The sequence below is a fragment of the Thamnophis elegans genome, chromosome 2 (genome assembly GCF_009769535.1).
Source record: "Thamnophis elegans isolate rThaEle1 chromosome 2, rThaEle1.pri, whole genome shotgun sequence".
In the NCBI taxonomy this organism is placed as follows: Eukaryota; Metazoa; Chordata; class Lepidosauria; order Squamata; family Colubridae; genus Thamnophis; species Thamnophis elegans.
In genome coordinates this window covers 28,334,355-28,351,473 of record NC_045542.1, presented here as the reverse complement: position 1 = coordinate 28,351,473, position 17,119 = coordinate 28,334,355, and the positions used below count along the sequence as shown (strand labels likewise).

The following is a 17,119-nucleotide window of genomic DNA, read 5'->3' as shown; positions in this document are numbered from 1 at the left end:
TTTCCTGCTTCTGCCTCCTGACTTGTTCTATATTAACCAAATCAAGCCGTTCAAACCTCTTGGGTCAGAGAATGGAAAGGGTGCTCAATTTTCACTCATACTCCCCTGAAAGCCATGAGGGCTACACCATGGCAAAATAGAACTGTGTGGATGAGGTTTGTTTCATTCTTGAGGTTGGGGGAATCCACGTTTCTGCCAAGATAAATAGAGAAGGGTCCCCCCCCCCCCCACTTAGAGGTCCCATTTATACAGGAAAGAGGCTGAAAGCAATAGCATTTTAAGAAGGCACCCCTTTAATTCTCTCCACCAGATAAAAGAGGGAAAATATTCTGGGCACAGATCTTCCTCACCTTCCCCCCTCGACATGTGACAGAGTCTGGATGCCACCCAGTTAAAATACTTTCCATATTTCAAACCATCTATTCCCAAACGGAAATACATTTACAGATCGTCCTGGTAACTCATGTATACTCACTCTGTCTGTACAGAGAGCCATGCAAAATTTCCTTTTTTTAAAAGATTGATTTATTTTTTCTATATCACAAAGCACCTGGACTCCATATATAGATACATACGTACGTACGTACGTACGTATGTACGTACGTACGCACATATGTATGTACGTATGTACGCACATACGTATGTACATTACACCTCACATCCTGGACATAAATTATTTCAACTTCTACCCTCAAAATGAGGTGTGCTCTGCACACCAGAACAACTAAACACAAGGACAGTTTTTCCCCAAATGCCATCACTCTGCTTAACAACTAATTTCCATAACACTGTCAAATTATCTACTGACTGTATTACTATTATTCTTCTCTTCCTTCCTAGTACCTATCTCTTCCAACTTATGACTATAACCACGTTGCTTGTATCTTTCAATTTATAATGTTTTATTTGTTTACTAGTACAATTTGATAGCTTATTAGTAACCTACGGCTATCACTAAATAGCAATAGCAATAGCAGTAGACTTATATACCGCTTCATAGGCCTTTCAGGCCTCTCTAAGCGGTTTACAGAGAGTCAGCATATTGCCCCCAACAATCTGGGTCCTCATTTTACCCACCTCGGAAGGATGGAAGGCTGAGTCAACCCTGAGCCGGTGAGATTTGAACCGCTGACCTGCTGATCTAGCAGTAGCCTGCAGTGCTGCATTTAACCACTGCGCCACCTTGGCGTTGTATCTTTTTATTCTTGATGAGTGTATGTTATTCTCCTTATGTACACTGAGAGCATATGCACCAAAGACAAATTCCTTGTGTGTCCAATCACACTTGGCCAATAAAGAATTCTATTCTATTCTATTCTATTCCATTCCATTCTATTCTATTCTATTATATATCTATTAAATATCTATTAAATATCTATTAAATATCTATTAAATATCTATTAAATATCTATTTAATTGATATTCTATCAATTAAAATGGACCTTGGGTTTATCCATTCCCAGCTTCCCTTTACTCTATAAGGGTATCTACAAGAAGGAGTACAGAAGATCTTGGTTCTATCTTTCAAACAATGGACCTGGAAATTCGCTTAAGCACAGTGGTGGTTACTTTAAACAAGCCACATTCAGTAGCAACTACAGGTAATCTTTGATTTATGACCATAATTGGGACCAAAAATTCTGTTTCTAAGCAAGGCAGTTGTTAAGCGAGTTGTAGTCCATTTTACGACCGTTTTGCCATGGTTGTTAAGCAAATCACTGCATTTGTTAAATGAATCATGCGGTTGTTAAATGGCTCCAGCTTCCTCTGTTGATTTTTGTTTGCCTGACACCAGCTTGGAAGGTCGCAAATGGCAGTCACACGATCCTGGGGATGCTGCAATTGCTATAAATACATGCCAGTTGCAAAGTGCCCAAATTTTGATCACGTGATCGTGGGGATGCCACAACTATCTTAAGAGTGAGGCCCAATTGTAAGTCACTTTTTTCAGTGCTGTTGTAACTGTGAATAGTCACTAAACAAATGGTTGTAAGTTGAAGACTACCAGTATCTGTATTGAAGGTCTTGTGTTGTGGCGTTTGAATGGGGTGACAGAATGTTGGTTTTCTCGGCCTCCGTTTCTGACATCTCCCATTCAGAGGGAGGGCTCTGAGGTACAAGGGGTGTGATTGTTTGAAACATCAAACAATCAAACATCAAACAAAGATGATTAGGGGGCTGGAGGCTAAAACATATGAAGAACAGTTACAGGAACTGGGTATGTCTAGTTTAATGAAAAGAAGGACTAGGAGTGATGTGATAGCAGTCTTCCAATATCTCAGGGGTTGCCACAAAGAAGAGGAAGTCAAACTATTCTCCAAAGCACCTGATGGTAGAACAAGAAGCAATGAGTGGAAATTAATGAAGGAGAGAAGCAACTTAGAACTGAGGAGAAATTTCCTGACAGTTAGAACAATTAATCAGTGGAACAACTTGCCTCCAGAAGTTGTGAATGCCCCAACACTGGAAGTCTTTAAGAAGATGTTGGATAGCCATTTGTCTGAATTGATACAGGGTTTCCTGCCTAAGCAGAGAGTTGGACTAGAAGACCTCTAAGGTCCCTTCCAACTCTGATATTATGTTATGTTATGTTGATATGATATGATATGATGTAATATAATACGATATTCAGAGAACTAACATTAACCTAGTTCAGGGCTTCCCCAAAGTGGTCAGTATTGATCCCCAAAGTCTTTCTTTCTTATTTCTTTCTCTTTCTTTCTCTTTCTTTCTTTCTTTCTTTCTTTCTCTTTCTTTCTTTCTTTCTTTTTCTTTCTTTCTTTCTTTCTTTCTTTCTTATTATTTTTATTTATTTATTTATTTATTGTCTCCCATCTTAAGCAACTCTGAGCAGCTTCCAACAACCACAAAATCAATAAATAAAGCAATCGTTAAAAACAACAACATAATAAACAAAAACTCTCTGCTGTAATCTTCCACTTAGGATCCCCACACCAATCTCAGCTTCCTTCTGTGTCTTCTCCCCTCCGTAAGAATTCAGGTCTTAATGGTTATCCAAAAGGCATGATGATGAGGGGGGGGAGGGGGTTGTATAGACTGGATTTGGCATTATTATCTACCTATTGAGTCCTCCTCCCCTGGGACCTGGGATAGGCAGATGTTGATGTTCCACGGTGTTAGCAGTATCGTCATAGGATGTAACCTGCTCCAAGTAAACCCGCCCTTTGTAATTGACTGATGTTGGTTTTGCCAATGTTGATGGTATTCAAGTGATTCTCCATATATTTTGGAATTGCACCCAAGGCACTTATTACTATTAATACTATCTTTGCTTTCTTTTGCAATAGTCAGTCCTCTTCTATTTGCAGGTTTTTATATTTTGCGATGCCCCCCCCCCCCCAGTTCCTTTTCTTCTATTCAGTTGTCTCCATATATTGTAAAATGTCCACTACCCAGAATTTTTTTGATCTTTGTTATCAACAATTGTTAAGCTTGGGCTGTTGTGTGGCAGGTGTTGGCCTGTTTGAATTCTAAAGTCCTAGAATACTGCAGACAAGCGGCATCTCTTGCAAAGATTCCAGTGCACCATTGTTGCTACTTAGTCATGCCGTTGTTTATAATCAGTCTGTGTGATCTTCTTGCAGCTGCTAACTAGGTGGTCCAGTCTTTCTTCAACTTCTTTGCAGACCCGACATTTATTGTCTCTGGCTGTCTTCTTGATGCTGGCTTTGTATGCATTTGTTCTTAAGGTTCTGTCTTGTGTAGCCAGAATTAGAGACTCCTGTCTCTTTTTTCAATTTTCTTGTTCTTAGCCATTGCCAAGCCTTGTGGTTATCTGCTTTGTCTGTTGTTGTTGTTTTGTGTCCTGGCCATGTAATACTTTGCCTTGCCATGTCTCTTTTCTAATCTTCATTTGATCTTTCTTGTAGACAGGTATGGCCTATTCAGTATTCAATAAGCCTTTGTGGCATACTTCCTTTAATGCATTTTCTTCATTGTCCTTCAGATATTCTTCCAATGCCTTTGCTTCTTCTTCTATATTTTTATCTTCTATATTTGCAACATTCCATGCCCAATTACTTTCCTGGTAAGTAGGGTCTCCCAAAATTGCTGCATGTATGAAGAGCACGATTGTCATTATTTTTCTGATCTTTCTACTTAGGGTTTTTAGTTTTTCTTATTTTTCTTATAGCACTACAGGTAGTCCTTGACTAATGACCATAATGGAGCCTGCCCATTATGGCTGTAAGTTGTGGCAGTCATAAAGTGGGTCATCACATGACTGACCCAATTTTATCACTTTTTTGCAGTGGTCATTAAGAGAATCCATTGATTGTTATGGGGCATATTTGCTGGAAACTGGAAGAAAACATCACCTTTCAGCAAAACCATTATAGTTTGTTTACTGTGAGCGTGGGATGCTACAAATGGCCGTAAATGTGTGGCTGCATGATGTGTTGTCACATAACAATGGGGGGGTGGGGGGAGTGGCGTTGAAATTTTGGGACCAGGTTGTAACTACTGTTATAACTTCAAACAGTTATCATAAATTGAGGTCTATTAAAGTAATATGGGAGTCAATGAACAATCTGAAACTTTATGAGAGGGTCAAAGAGCAGGAGACAGTCCGAAGGTAAATTTGTGAACAGACTGATTGAACATAGAATAACAAAAGTTGGAAAGGACCTTTTAGGTCATCCAATCCAATTCCCTGCTCAAGCAGGAGACCCTATATCATTTCTGACAACTTGATATAAATGTGTCAAGTTTATATTTCATACATGCATGCACATGCATGGATAATATGATCTGTGAAGTTTGGACCAGGGCATTTGAAGGGGCCTGGATGGAAGAGCTTGTTCTAGAATTATTTCCATCCCATTTTGATAATCTGCCACCTGGTATGAGGCCACATGGCTGGGTCACGTTTCAGCCAGCACCTGAGACTTCATTCCACTGAAGCCACATAGTCCATCTTGCCCCTCCCCTTCTGAGATTACAGCTGGATATTTTTTCCCCACCTGATTGATGCTTATGCTTAGTTTTCCTTAGAGCAATCTGTCATAAAATTGTAAAACTACAGGGGTCAAGTAAAACATTGGGTTTTAAAATGGCTCACTGTGATTTTCCGTCTCACATTTTTTGCACACAGCTCTTAATCAGTGGTGGGATTCAAAAAAAAATTACTACCGGTTCTGTGGGTGTGGCATGACATGGCTTGATGGGCGTGGCAGGGGAAGGATAATGTAAAATCCCCATTCCCTCCCCACTTGAGAGGAAGTTCACTACAAAATCCCCATTCCCTCCTGATCAGCTGGGACTCGGGAGGCAGAGAATAGATGGGGACGGGGCCAGTCAGAGGCGGTATTTGCCAGTTCTCCAAACTACTTAAATTTTCCGCTACTGGTTCTCCAGAACTGGTCAGAACCTGCTGAATACCACCTCTGATCTTAATGCAGGACAAGGTTTTCCATGATATATGCAAAAAAAAATACACACTGGTAGTAAAGAAGGGGCTGCTTTAGAGGTTGCAACTTGAGCCAAACGTAGAAAAAGCCTCTTGGGACTACCTTGGCGACCTACAGCAAATATTAAATGGAAAAGCCAGATTCTATCTTCTGTAATGTGTGTTGCAACTATAAAGCATCGGGGTCAGCTGCCCTTTCATACTGGTTATGGGTAAATGCACATGATTTCTCCCCCTCCCCCATTCTTGCACATACAATTCTAATTACCAAAAAATGGAGAAATCAAAAGAACTTACTTGAGATGATCCACAAGCCTGCCATGCATGTGAGCAGGTTGACAAAGAAGGAATGCTGTGGTGACATTCATGCCCCAAATATCTTTTGTGTAGTGGGGGAACTAAAGGATTCCAATTATGCAGTATCTCCAAATGAATTCCCTTTTGAGTTAAATGAAGTTCACTTGAGCGGTTTAAAGTTGCAAATTCAAGGCCAGGTGGGATAATAGATTAATAGAAGTGAAAAATAAAGAGAAGTATCTGAGGCACATCCCAGGAAAAAGAGGAAAACACATGATTCTTTTTCCTTTTTATTTTTTGCTTAGATTGTGCACTGTGGGTGATGATAGATAGATAGATGGATGGATGGATGGATGGATGGATGGATGGATGGATGGATGGATGGATGGATGGATGGATGGATGGACGGACGGACGGACGGACGGACGGACAGGTAGATGGATGGATGGATGGATGGATAGGTAGATAGATGAACAGATGGACAGACAGAGGGATGGATGGATAGATAGATGGATGGATGGATGGATGGATGGATGGATGGATAGGTAGATAGATCGATAGATCGATAGATCGATAGATTGATAGATCGATAGATAGAAAGATAGATGGATAGAAGGATGGATGGATAGGTAGATAGATCAATAGATTGATAGATTGATAGATAGATAGATGATAGATAGATAGATAGATAGATAGATAGATAGATAGATAGATAGATAGATATGGGTGGGTGGGTGGGTGGGTGGGTGGATGGATGGACGGACAGGTAGATAGATGGACAGACAGAGGGATGGATAGATAGATAGATAGATAGATGGATGGATGGATGGATGGATGGATGGATGGATGGATGGATGGATGGACGGACGGACGGACAGGTAGATAGATGGACAGATGGACAGACAGAGGGATGGATGGATGGATAGATAGACAGATGGATGGATGGATGGATGGATAGGTAGATAGATCGATAGATCGATAGATCGATAGATAGATGGATGGATAGGTAGATAGATCAATAGATAGATAGATAGATAGATAGATAGATAGATGGATGGATGGATGGATGGATGGATGGATGGATGGATGGATGGATGGATGGACGGACAGGTAGATAGATGGACAGATGAACAGACAGAGGGGTGGATAGATAGATAGATAGATGGATGGATGGATAGGTAGATAGATCAATAGATTGATAGATTGATAGATAGATAGATGGATGGATGGATGGATGGATGGATGGATGGATGGATGGATAGATAGATGGAAGGAAGGATGGAAGGAAGGATGGATGGATGGATGGATGGATGGACGGACAGGTAGATAGATGGACAGATGGACAGACAGAGGGATGGATGGATAGATAGATAGATAGATGGATGGATGGATGGATGGATGGATAGGTAGATAGATCAATAGATCGATAGATCAATAGATCGATAGATCAATAGATCGATAGATCAATAGATAGATGGATAGATGGATGGATGGATGGATGGATAGGTAGATAGATCAATAGATAGATAGATAGATAGATAGATAGATAGATAGATAGATGGATGGATGGATGGATGGATGGATGGATGGATGGATGGATGGATGGATGGATGGACAGGTAGATAGATGGACAGATGGACAGACAGAGGGATGGATGGATAGATAGATAGATAGATAGATAGATAGATAGATAGATAGATAGATAGATAGATGGATGGATGGATGGATGGATGGATGGATGGATGGATGGATAGGTAGATAGATCAATAGATCAATAGATTGATAGATCGATGGATCGATAGATGGATGGATGGATGGATAGATGGATGGATGGATGGACAGACAGATAGGCAGGCACGGAGGCAGGGAGAGAGGTGGGGCAGGGAGAGAGAGGCAGGCAGCAGACAGACAGATTCTTGGGGAAATATGTTTTATCCTAATTGTTGATGGAAGACACATTGCCTGTCACTGGAAACAAGACTCAACTGGCCATTTATCCAATTTCTATGTGTAAGAGACCAGCAGAAATATCAGCTCCTTCATTTTATGCTGCTAAATATCCTGGGCTGGTCTTGATCACAGGTCTTACCCTCCAAATAAGGACCGTAAGGTTGTGATTCTCTGTGGTGCTCTGTGCAATAAAGTTCTTTCTAAATGGGAACGTTTTGGTATGATTGAAATCCCCCTACAATTAGCTGAAAGTGAAATTGAATAGCAATCCTCAGCACATTTATTACAGTATTGTATTATTCAACATTGTCCTTTCCATTCACCCAGATGCCCCTGTCATGTTTACTGAGAAGTCCGTTCCAATCCATAAATGCCTCTTTCAAAGTTTGCAGTTAGACTGTTTATGACTTCCTGCCAATCCAGGCCTGGAACTTAGTGATTAATTGCCTTTAAATGCTTTGAATAGCATCTCTTTAATTTTCCCTCCTTGCCAATTGCTGGCTGGCTAATTATGGCGTTTCCTCCATTGCTCTTATTACCATGGTTCATTTTGATATAGCAAAATAGTACCATCATAGGACTTCACGAGATTGTATTAATTGCTTTTAGTGAGCATTTTAGGCTGAACACACGAGGGGTGAGAAAAAAACATAAATCTTTAGTATCAGTGAGAGGTACTGGGTAAAAGGGTGTGTGTGATTGCAGGACGATTGCTTGACACTGTATAAGAGGATCTTCTGTTCTGAAAACAAAGTGTAGAATGATTCATAGGAACCAAGTCTGAATTCCCATATAACAGTCTGGCATTTTGAAATTCCAGAATTTTAGTATTTAAAAAACTGATAAAAATGAAATACTGCAAATGCCAACATCTGCAAATAGTTCTATTATTTGTTTCCAAAACCATGCCTGGACAGCACTATTGGGTGGTAGAAATCAGTAGTGGGATTCAAAGTTTTTACTACCGGTACTGTGGGCATGGCTTAGTAGGTGTGGCATAGCTTGATGGGTGTGGCAGGGGAAGGATACTGTAAAATCTTCATTTCCTCCTGATCAGCTGGGACTCAGGAGGCAGAGAATAGATGGGGGCGGGACCAGTCAGAGGTGGTATTTACCGGTTCTCCAAACTACTCAAAATTTCCGCTACTGGTTCTCCAGAACTGGTCAAAACTCGCTGAATACAGCTTCTGGTAAAAATCTCCAGTGAGGAAATGGTCAAGAGTAGACAAATTTGAATTGAAACAAATTTGAATTGATGCTCTTCATCTGGATTCACCAAGATACCATTGTAATATCCATGCCACAGAGTCTCCAATTATGCAATACAGTGACCCTTTAATATAAATGTGTGTGACACAAATGAAACTAAACAGTAAATAAGGTGCTGTGATTGGCAGGTGGCTTTGACAGACAGCTAGATTCTGGGGCTCAGCTATCTTTCAAAACTAATTTCATGCATTAGTTTTTGTCTTCACTACAGCTTGTACAAGCAAGCCAGGAAGATTTTGGCAGTGCTGCCACTTTGCTACACAAGCCTCACTGGATTTTTAAAAATTGTGTGCCCCCTTTCCTCTAAAATTGCTTGTTAACTCACAGTGTTTGAAAACCCCTGACCTATGCACATGAAAAACCAGCCTTGCTTTCAAAAATCCCTAATTGTGCTGCTGAAGTGCCTAGTCTTCCTTCTGTTTCTATGCCATGAGGTACTCAGGAGAAAATCCCACAACTCCCAACAGACAGATGTGCACTTGTTTGAATAAGATGTGTGAATTAAAGGTAAAAGTAAAAGTTCACCTTGCACATATGTGCTACTCGTTGCTGACTCTAGGGGGCGGTGCTCATCTCTGTTTCAAAGCTGAAGAGCCAGTGCTGTCCGGACGTCTCCGTGGTCATGTGGCCGGCATGACTAAATGCCGAAGACGCACTGAACGCTGTTACCTTCCCACCAAGGATGGTCCCTATTTTTCTAATTGCATTTTTGCATGCTTTCGAACTGCTAGGTTGGCAGAAGTTGGGACAAGTAACAGGAGTTCACTCCATTATGCAGCACTAGGAATTCGAACTGCTGAACTTCCAACCTTTCTGATTTACAAGTTCAGCATCTTAGCCATTGAGTCACCATGTCCCTGATGTGTGAATTAGTCCCCTTCAAAGGAGCTGGTCCTCTTTCTATGGAAGGATACCTTCAGTTCCTTCCCTAGGGAAGGGCCCATTGTCTTCTTTTGTGATGTCCATTTACTACTGTCTTTGGAAGGCCATACACAGGTAGTCCTCGACTTACAACAGCTTGCTAAATGACCATTGAAAATTGCAATGGCACTGAAAAAAGTGACCTGATCATTTTTCACACTTATGACCGTTGCAGCATCCCCATGGTCACGTGATTTATCATCAGATGATATTTGACAACTGGCTCACGTTTATGACAGTTGCAGTGTACCAGGGTCACATGATCCCTCTTTGAGACCTTCTTACAGGGAAAGTCAATGGGGAAAGCGGATTCACTTGACAACCGTGTGACTAATTTAACAGCTGCAGTGATTCACTTAACAAATATGGCAAGAAAAGTCGTAAAAGGGGGCAAAACCCCCTTAACCAATGTCTCACTTAGCAACATAAATTTTGCACTCAATTATGGTCGTCAGTTGAGGACTACCTGTAGATGTTTCAAGAGAGACGAAAACACAAATCACTTCCAGACCTTTAAAAAACCTAAAAATTCAGTGGCTTTTGTATTGACTGATTGGGGGGGGGGGGGGGGGGAAAGAGTCCACAATTGGATAACACTGTGTGTCCCCTGAAAATAAGACCCGGTCTTATTTTCTTTTGACCCCTGAAATAAGCGCTTGGCCTTATTTTCCGGGAGGTCTTATTATTTTTGAGGTGCAGGAGGCGGTGAGAGTGGTCTCCTCATGGCTAGTGCTGTGTTGCAATATTTTCAGGGAGGGCTTATTTTCAAGGGAGGGAGGGATTATTATGCGCTCAAAAGCCCGATTGGGCTTATTATCAGGGAGGTGTTCTTTTCAGGGAAACAAGGTCCTGTACTTTAGTAAGCATCAGCTACTCTGTTTCCCTGAAAATAAGACCTCTCCGGATAGGAAGCCCAACCAGGCTTTTGAGTGCATGCGCTAAAATAAGCCCTCCCCCGAAAATAAGCCCTCCCCAAAAATATTGCAGCACAGCAGCAGCCATGAGGTGACCACACTCGCCGCCTCCTGCACCTCAAAAATAATAAGACCTCCTGGAAAATAAGGCCAAGCACTTATTTCGGGGGTCAAAAGAAAATAAGACCCTGTCTTATTTTCAGGGAAACACGGTACCATGTCACGGAGGGTCATGCCTAAGCTCACCAGCGTGCCCACCGTCCCCTGTCCTACTGTCCCCATTCATTGTTCATGTCCATGTTGATACTTAGACCTGTTTATCTTGTACATGTTTGACAAACCAAGTCAAATAAAAAAGAATAGTTTCGAGATCGCCTCAGCTCTTCCTCGGACAATTGCATAACGGAAGGCATTTTCCTCTCCTCCCCTCCCTGCTCATATTGGAGGGGAAGCCCCCGAAGAAACGAAATCTGACTCCTTGGATCTAACCAGGCGACAGGAACGTCACGCTCACGACAGCGCCATCCTCCCACGGCGGCCTCGTCAACCCGGGCAGCCCACCTCTTTGGCCTCAGGGCCAGCTCGGAAATGGGAAAGCCTTTTTTTGTTGTTTTCCACTCGCCGCGGATTCTTGCTGGGGGGGGAGAGCGGAGGGCGCTCGAGGAGGGGAGCCGCTGCGCGCATCAGGGCGTGTATTTTGGGCTCGGAGGCGTCTATTTTTAGCCCCCATTGATGGCTGGGATTCCGACGACGTCAATCGGGTCTGGCCTTGGACGTCACGGAGACTCCTTCCTGGCCGGGGCTGAAAGGGCGGAGTTTGCAAGAAAATAAAGCCGCGGGCGGATGGGGAGAGCAGCTCGGGTGAGAGCGCCTGGCGGTGGCGGTGACGGCGGCAGGGGGCTGGTTGTCATCTTCGGCGTGGAAGTGGGCGAACGGGACGACCGGCTGGCTGGCCCGGCTCACAATGCCCGGGGAGGTCACGGCCCCGGAGGCCGCATCCGGGCCGTTTTCCCCGGCGAGAACCGGAGCTGCGTGGACGGCGATGGAGAAGGACATGCAGCAGGTGAGAAGTGGGGATGCGCGCCCGGGCGATGCCCGTCACCCGCGATCCTTCCCTCCCGGCGTGGTCACCACACACCCCTTTTAAGCCCACCAGCCTGTCGGAAATCCAAGCCCCCCTTTGTGCTCCCGAATCATCCGGATTTCCTCAGTCCTTTTAAAGCCTTCGGGGCGGCGCCAAACTTCCGCGGGTGGAAAGTTGGTACCCTCTTCGTGGGAAGGCTTTTGAAAATGCAGAGTAGCCAAGCAGGGAGCCGCCTGGTCTCTCTCCTCGTTCTTACAACCCTGAGACCCTCTTGGGTGGGCTGGCGTGGATGTAAACAATAACAGGGTTGGAAGGGATCTTGGAGGTCATCTAGTCCAACCCCCTGCTCACGCAGGAGACCTGTACTAGGGATTCAAACCGCCCCAACTGCCGAGACCTTTCTGATAGACAAGCTCAGGGTCTCAGCCACTGAGCCACCTAGGATGACCAGTGATACCTTCGAGCTGAGGAATTCTTGCTTAGGATGGCTGGGTGGTTTTTATGGGTGGGCAAAAGTGTTTTTTCAAAAGATGTTTGGACCAGGTGGTGGTTGTTGTTTTTTCCCCCCTTCGAGTAAGAACCCAAAGGTGCTTTTTCAGGAGGCAACTGGACTTTCTTGGTGTTTTTTTTTCTTTGAAGACGTTTCGCTTCTCATCCAAGAAGCTTCTTCAGCTCTGACAGGATAGTGCGGAATGGAAGGATTTATATATGAGAAGCGAAAAGTCTTCAAAGGGGGAAAAAACAAGGAAGTCCAGTTGCCTCCGGAAAAAAGCACCTTGGGGACAACCATGACCTGGATGACTGAGAATCTCTACAGACTTCGAGAAAGAAGAACCAAAGGTTTCGTTTCTTCTCCAAGAAACTTTATCAGTTGCGATGGGACCTAGGACTGGGAGAGGACAGGAGGCTGAGTGGTGGGGGATGGAAGGATGGGTTCTGAGAAGATAATGGAAGGATTGTATTACTACCACTCAACTGGTCCCTTAGTATTCTCTGTGTGGGTTTGTCTTTGCCCTCAGGGTGTAATTGTTGTGGGTTTTTCTTGACACTATCTGTTGTAGGCTGGACATAGGTGGTGTTGAGGGGGAGCTGCTCAATGTTAACATAAATGCCCTCTTTTGCACTCTTTCAAACCAAGGATCTTCTCTATCCAAAATGGGGCCCAGTTGCCTTTTGAAAAAGCACTTTTGAGACAGCTACAGCTAGTCCTCGACTTACGACGGCGACTGAGCCCAACATTTCTGTTGTTAAGTGAGACATTTGTTAAGCGAATTTTGCCCCTTTTTATGAGACCTTCCTTGCCACAGTTGTTAAGTGAATCGCTGACGTTGATCAGTTAGTAACCTGCCTGTTAAGTGAATCTGGCTTCTCCATTGACTTTGCTTGTCAGAAGGTCGCAAAAGGGGATCACATGAGTTTGGGACACAGCGACGGTCAGAAGTACGAACCAGTTGCCAAGCATCCGAATTTTGATCACGTGACAATGGGGATGCTTCAAAGGTCGTAACTGTGAACAACGGTCATAAATTTACTTTTTTTCAGTGTTGCTGTAATTTTTGAACGGTTGTTAAATGAACTGTTGTAAGTCGACCTGGATGACTGAGAATCTCTACAGACATTTTATGGGTGCTTTTGCTATTTAGGGAATCGTGAGAAGACATCTGCTGGATTTCCCGCACCTTAATCCTTAGAAGGGCACCTGGCTGGATCTTTACACATCAGCTTTGTTCTTTGGGGCTTTTAGTGATTAGAATAGCCTTCCCCAATGCAATACCTACCTACTGAATTGTGGCATTAGAATTATCTGGAAGCTTTGGTGGCATTGCATCTTCGGGACTTGATAAGATCATAGGTCTTGGCTGAATTATGCTGATGGAAGCCCATGGGTTGGGATCTAATTTCTTAAAAAATGCTCTGCTATAGACTTCGGTGCCCATTTTCTTTTCCTTTGAAGCCTGCAGAGCCCAGACCTCATCCAAACTTGAAGAAGATTGCTCCAAAATTATTCTGCTGAGAAGGGAGGAGGTTTCATTTCTCCCTTTCCTACAAATGAGTTTAGTGAATTAAATATGGTTGGGCAGTCTGTTAGTCACCCAGCACCCCTTGAGTAGAGTTTAGACCAGGGCTGTCAAACCCCCGGCCAGAGGCTGGATGCGTCACGCAGTGGCCATGCCCGGTTTAGCAAAGGGAAAAAAAGTCTCAATGCATCACATGACACGGTTGTGACAATGTGAATTTGACACCCTGGTTTAGACAAAGAGACTTGTAAGACCCTGCTGGGGGCTACTTGCAGGGATGAGAGTCAGCTGGTTCTGACCAGTTCAGGCGAACTGGATGCTAATTTTGCAACTGGTTCATTGAACCGGTAGTTAGAAGGACAGGCTGGCCCTGCCCACACCTCCCCTCCCTCTAAGGAGTCTCCATGCAGCCTGTTCATCATGCTAGGTATGTGCAGGGCCTGCATGGAGACTCTGGGAGGGCAAAAAATGGTCTCCAGAGCCTGAGGGAGGTCATTTTCGCCCTCCCATAGGCTCGAGGGAAAGCCTCTGGAGCCTGAGGAGAGCGAAAAAGGGGGCCTCCTGGAAGTTCCAGAAGTCCGGAAAAGGACCTGTTTCCAGCTTCCGGAGGACCTCTGGACCCGGGAGAGGCTGTTTTCGCCCTCCCGGAGGCTCAAGAAAAGCCTCCAAAGACTGGGGAGAGCGAAACCCCACCCTCTACCCCCCCCGTCTTGGTGCAGGAGGCCAAGTAGGCCATCCCCCCATGGCCACGCCCACCTATCATGAACGGGCAGAGAACCGGTTGCTAAAACTTTTCAGTCCCACCCCTGGCTACTTGTATGAATGGAGTAATTAGCATACACAATAAATAGGTTTATGTAGTCTTTGGGATGAACTAAGTGCCCCTAAATCAAATTCTTTGTTTATACATCATGAACTTATTGCATAAGCACACTTTGTGTTAGATCATCAAGAATCAGGTTGTGATACATTCTAAATACTTCAGAGAGTGATGTCCTTGGCGAGGGCAGTAAAACACTTTCTTAAAACAGCTTTCCTCTTTGCCTTCTGGAAGTAAAGCTACTTTTGTTTCATGGCATTCACTCCTGAATTAAGCCAATTAATTGGCATTTAAATTAAGACATTTACTTGGAAGGAAGTCCTGCTGAATTCACTTGGACAGAGTCATATGTGTGGGCTCAGGCTTGTAGTCTTTAAATGTCACTGATGTGTGTGTGGGGGTGTATGTGCATGTGTGGTGCTGGAGAGGAGAGTGTGTAGTTTGATTGACAAGCTAGACATCTTTTTAGAGTGCAGCTTGTTTCTCTTGCTGGAATTGCAGTTCTAATTGCCACGTGGCTCCGGTTGAGATCTTGGCACTGCTTCAAAGGACAGAATCCCTTTTATGTAATAGTTCTGAGCACTCCACTTTTCTTACCATGCCATCCATCTAGCTAACAGTCTGCTTGAGATGTCAGTCAGGCTGGGTGTGTTAACTGCTCCTGTAGTCATCCTAGGTAAGCTTAATGTGAGCTTCCTCTTTTGGTGTGATTACTATATGCTTTTCTTTAATGTTAAAACATGCAATCCATAATCCTTGTGGCTAAGAAATCAAGCTTGTCCAGTGAAATAGTTACGGCTGAAATTAGAACTTAGCAGTAAGCTTATAATGTCTTTTAACATGGCTATTTCCTGTGAAATGCCTTTTGACAATATTAGTTAACTAGCTGGATACCCATGTTTCGTGATGAAACTATGTATTCGGGCTATGCAGGAGAAATTTGGTTCACAATCTGTTGGCTCAGTGGTAGTTGGAGATTGAAAGACATAAGGGAATGTCACGCCTGCCGCCTTGAGTCCAGAAGAGTTCCATAGGTGGATGGCATAGACATTTTGGTGAGGTACCAACGTTTAGTACTGTAAGGAGTCCCAGACGGCTCCTGAATGAAGGAGTGGAACATCTGCCAGTTTGAACTGAGGTAACGGAATGTGAGGCAACTGGCAGTTGGAACAGAGTTCTTTTCAGGTGGGGAGGGGGAGTAGAACTCCTTAGCATCAGAGCATATTAATTACTAATAAAAAAAGACTAATGATCTGATGGACATGTCAAAAAATCCTTTATTAGCGGGCACCTAGAAGCCTTAGAGGAACATACGTGCCAAATTCAAGTTGTAGACTTTGCAGTTCTGGAGATTTCGTGATGATGCGTGAGTGGTATTTTGCTTACATATATATAGATTTATTAATAAGCATTATAGCTGTTTTGAATGCATTGACTAAAGTAACAAATACTCAAAATTCTGTCACTCTGCTTTATTAATCTTACTGGAAATTGTTAAGTGAGAATTATACACTCAGACTTCAGAATGCTAAGAAATTATGGGTTGTAGATGGATCTTTAAACTAAAGTCACAGGTTTCTCTGGTCATTTTTTTCCTCCCGTTCAAGCGTGTCCAATTCTCAGAGATGGCCTGGACAAGTCCCTACAGTTTTCTTAGCAAGGTTTTTCAGAAGTGATTTGTCATTGCCTCCTTCCTAGGGCTGAGAGTAAGTGATTGGCCGAAGTCATGCAGCTGGTTCTAGTCATAGTTCATTTTAATTGTTTGTTGATTGTCATAAGCCTGACTTATACTTAGAGCTAATCTATAATCTATTATTTACAGCATTTGGGTTTGTCTACATTATAACTTAGCACAAAGGATAAAGAACAGCATAGATTGCAGCTGTTGCTTCTACCCTTGCCATTTGAGATTAAATGTTTGGATATGTCCACCATAAAATATCTTTTTTTAAAGATATACAATAACTATTTCACTGAAGGCAAGGATGGAAGGGTAAGGTATCTCCAAGCCATTAATATTTATTTTCAACAGTGGAATGCACCTGTATGCACCCATCCCACTTTGCTCTACTTAACAACAAAAATCATTCATTAAGAGGAACCTGCTTGTTAAATGGTATATAGAGATTTTGATGTCATAACTGATAGGGTCCCCTCAGTGCCAATTCCCATAAGATGATTTCTGATATTTATAAGATTGTATTTACACTCCAGCTTTAAAAACAGACTAACATAAGTGATTAGGGGCTCAGTGGCTAAGACATTGAGCTTGTTGATCAGAAAGGTCGGCAGTTCAGTGGTTCGAATCCCTAGTGGTGCATAACGGAGTGAGCTCCCGTTACTTGCCCCAGCTTCTGCCAACCTAGCAGTTCAAAAGCACATAAAAATGCAAGTAGAAAAATAGGGACCACCTTTGGT

General features: G+C 43.2%; 1 protein-coding gene across 1 annotated transcript in view; it reads left to right on the top strand.

Annotated features, from left to right (window-relative positions):
• The first annotated feature begins 11,607 nt into the window (after positions 1-11,607).
• The window catches only part of NR4A1 (nuclear receptor subfamily 4 group A member 1), a 45,175-nt gene continuing 39,663 nt past the window's right edge, over positions 11,608-17,119 (top strand). The window contains exon 1 of the mRNA XM_032209883.1: positions 11,608-11,842. Coding sequence (XP_032065774.1) covers positions 11,623-11,842 — 220 coding nt within the window. The 5' untranslated portion in view covers positions 11,608-11,622. The remainder of the gene's footprint in view (positions 11,843-17,119) is intronic.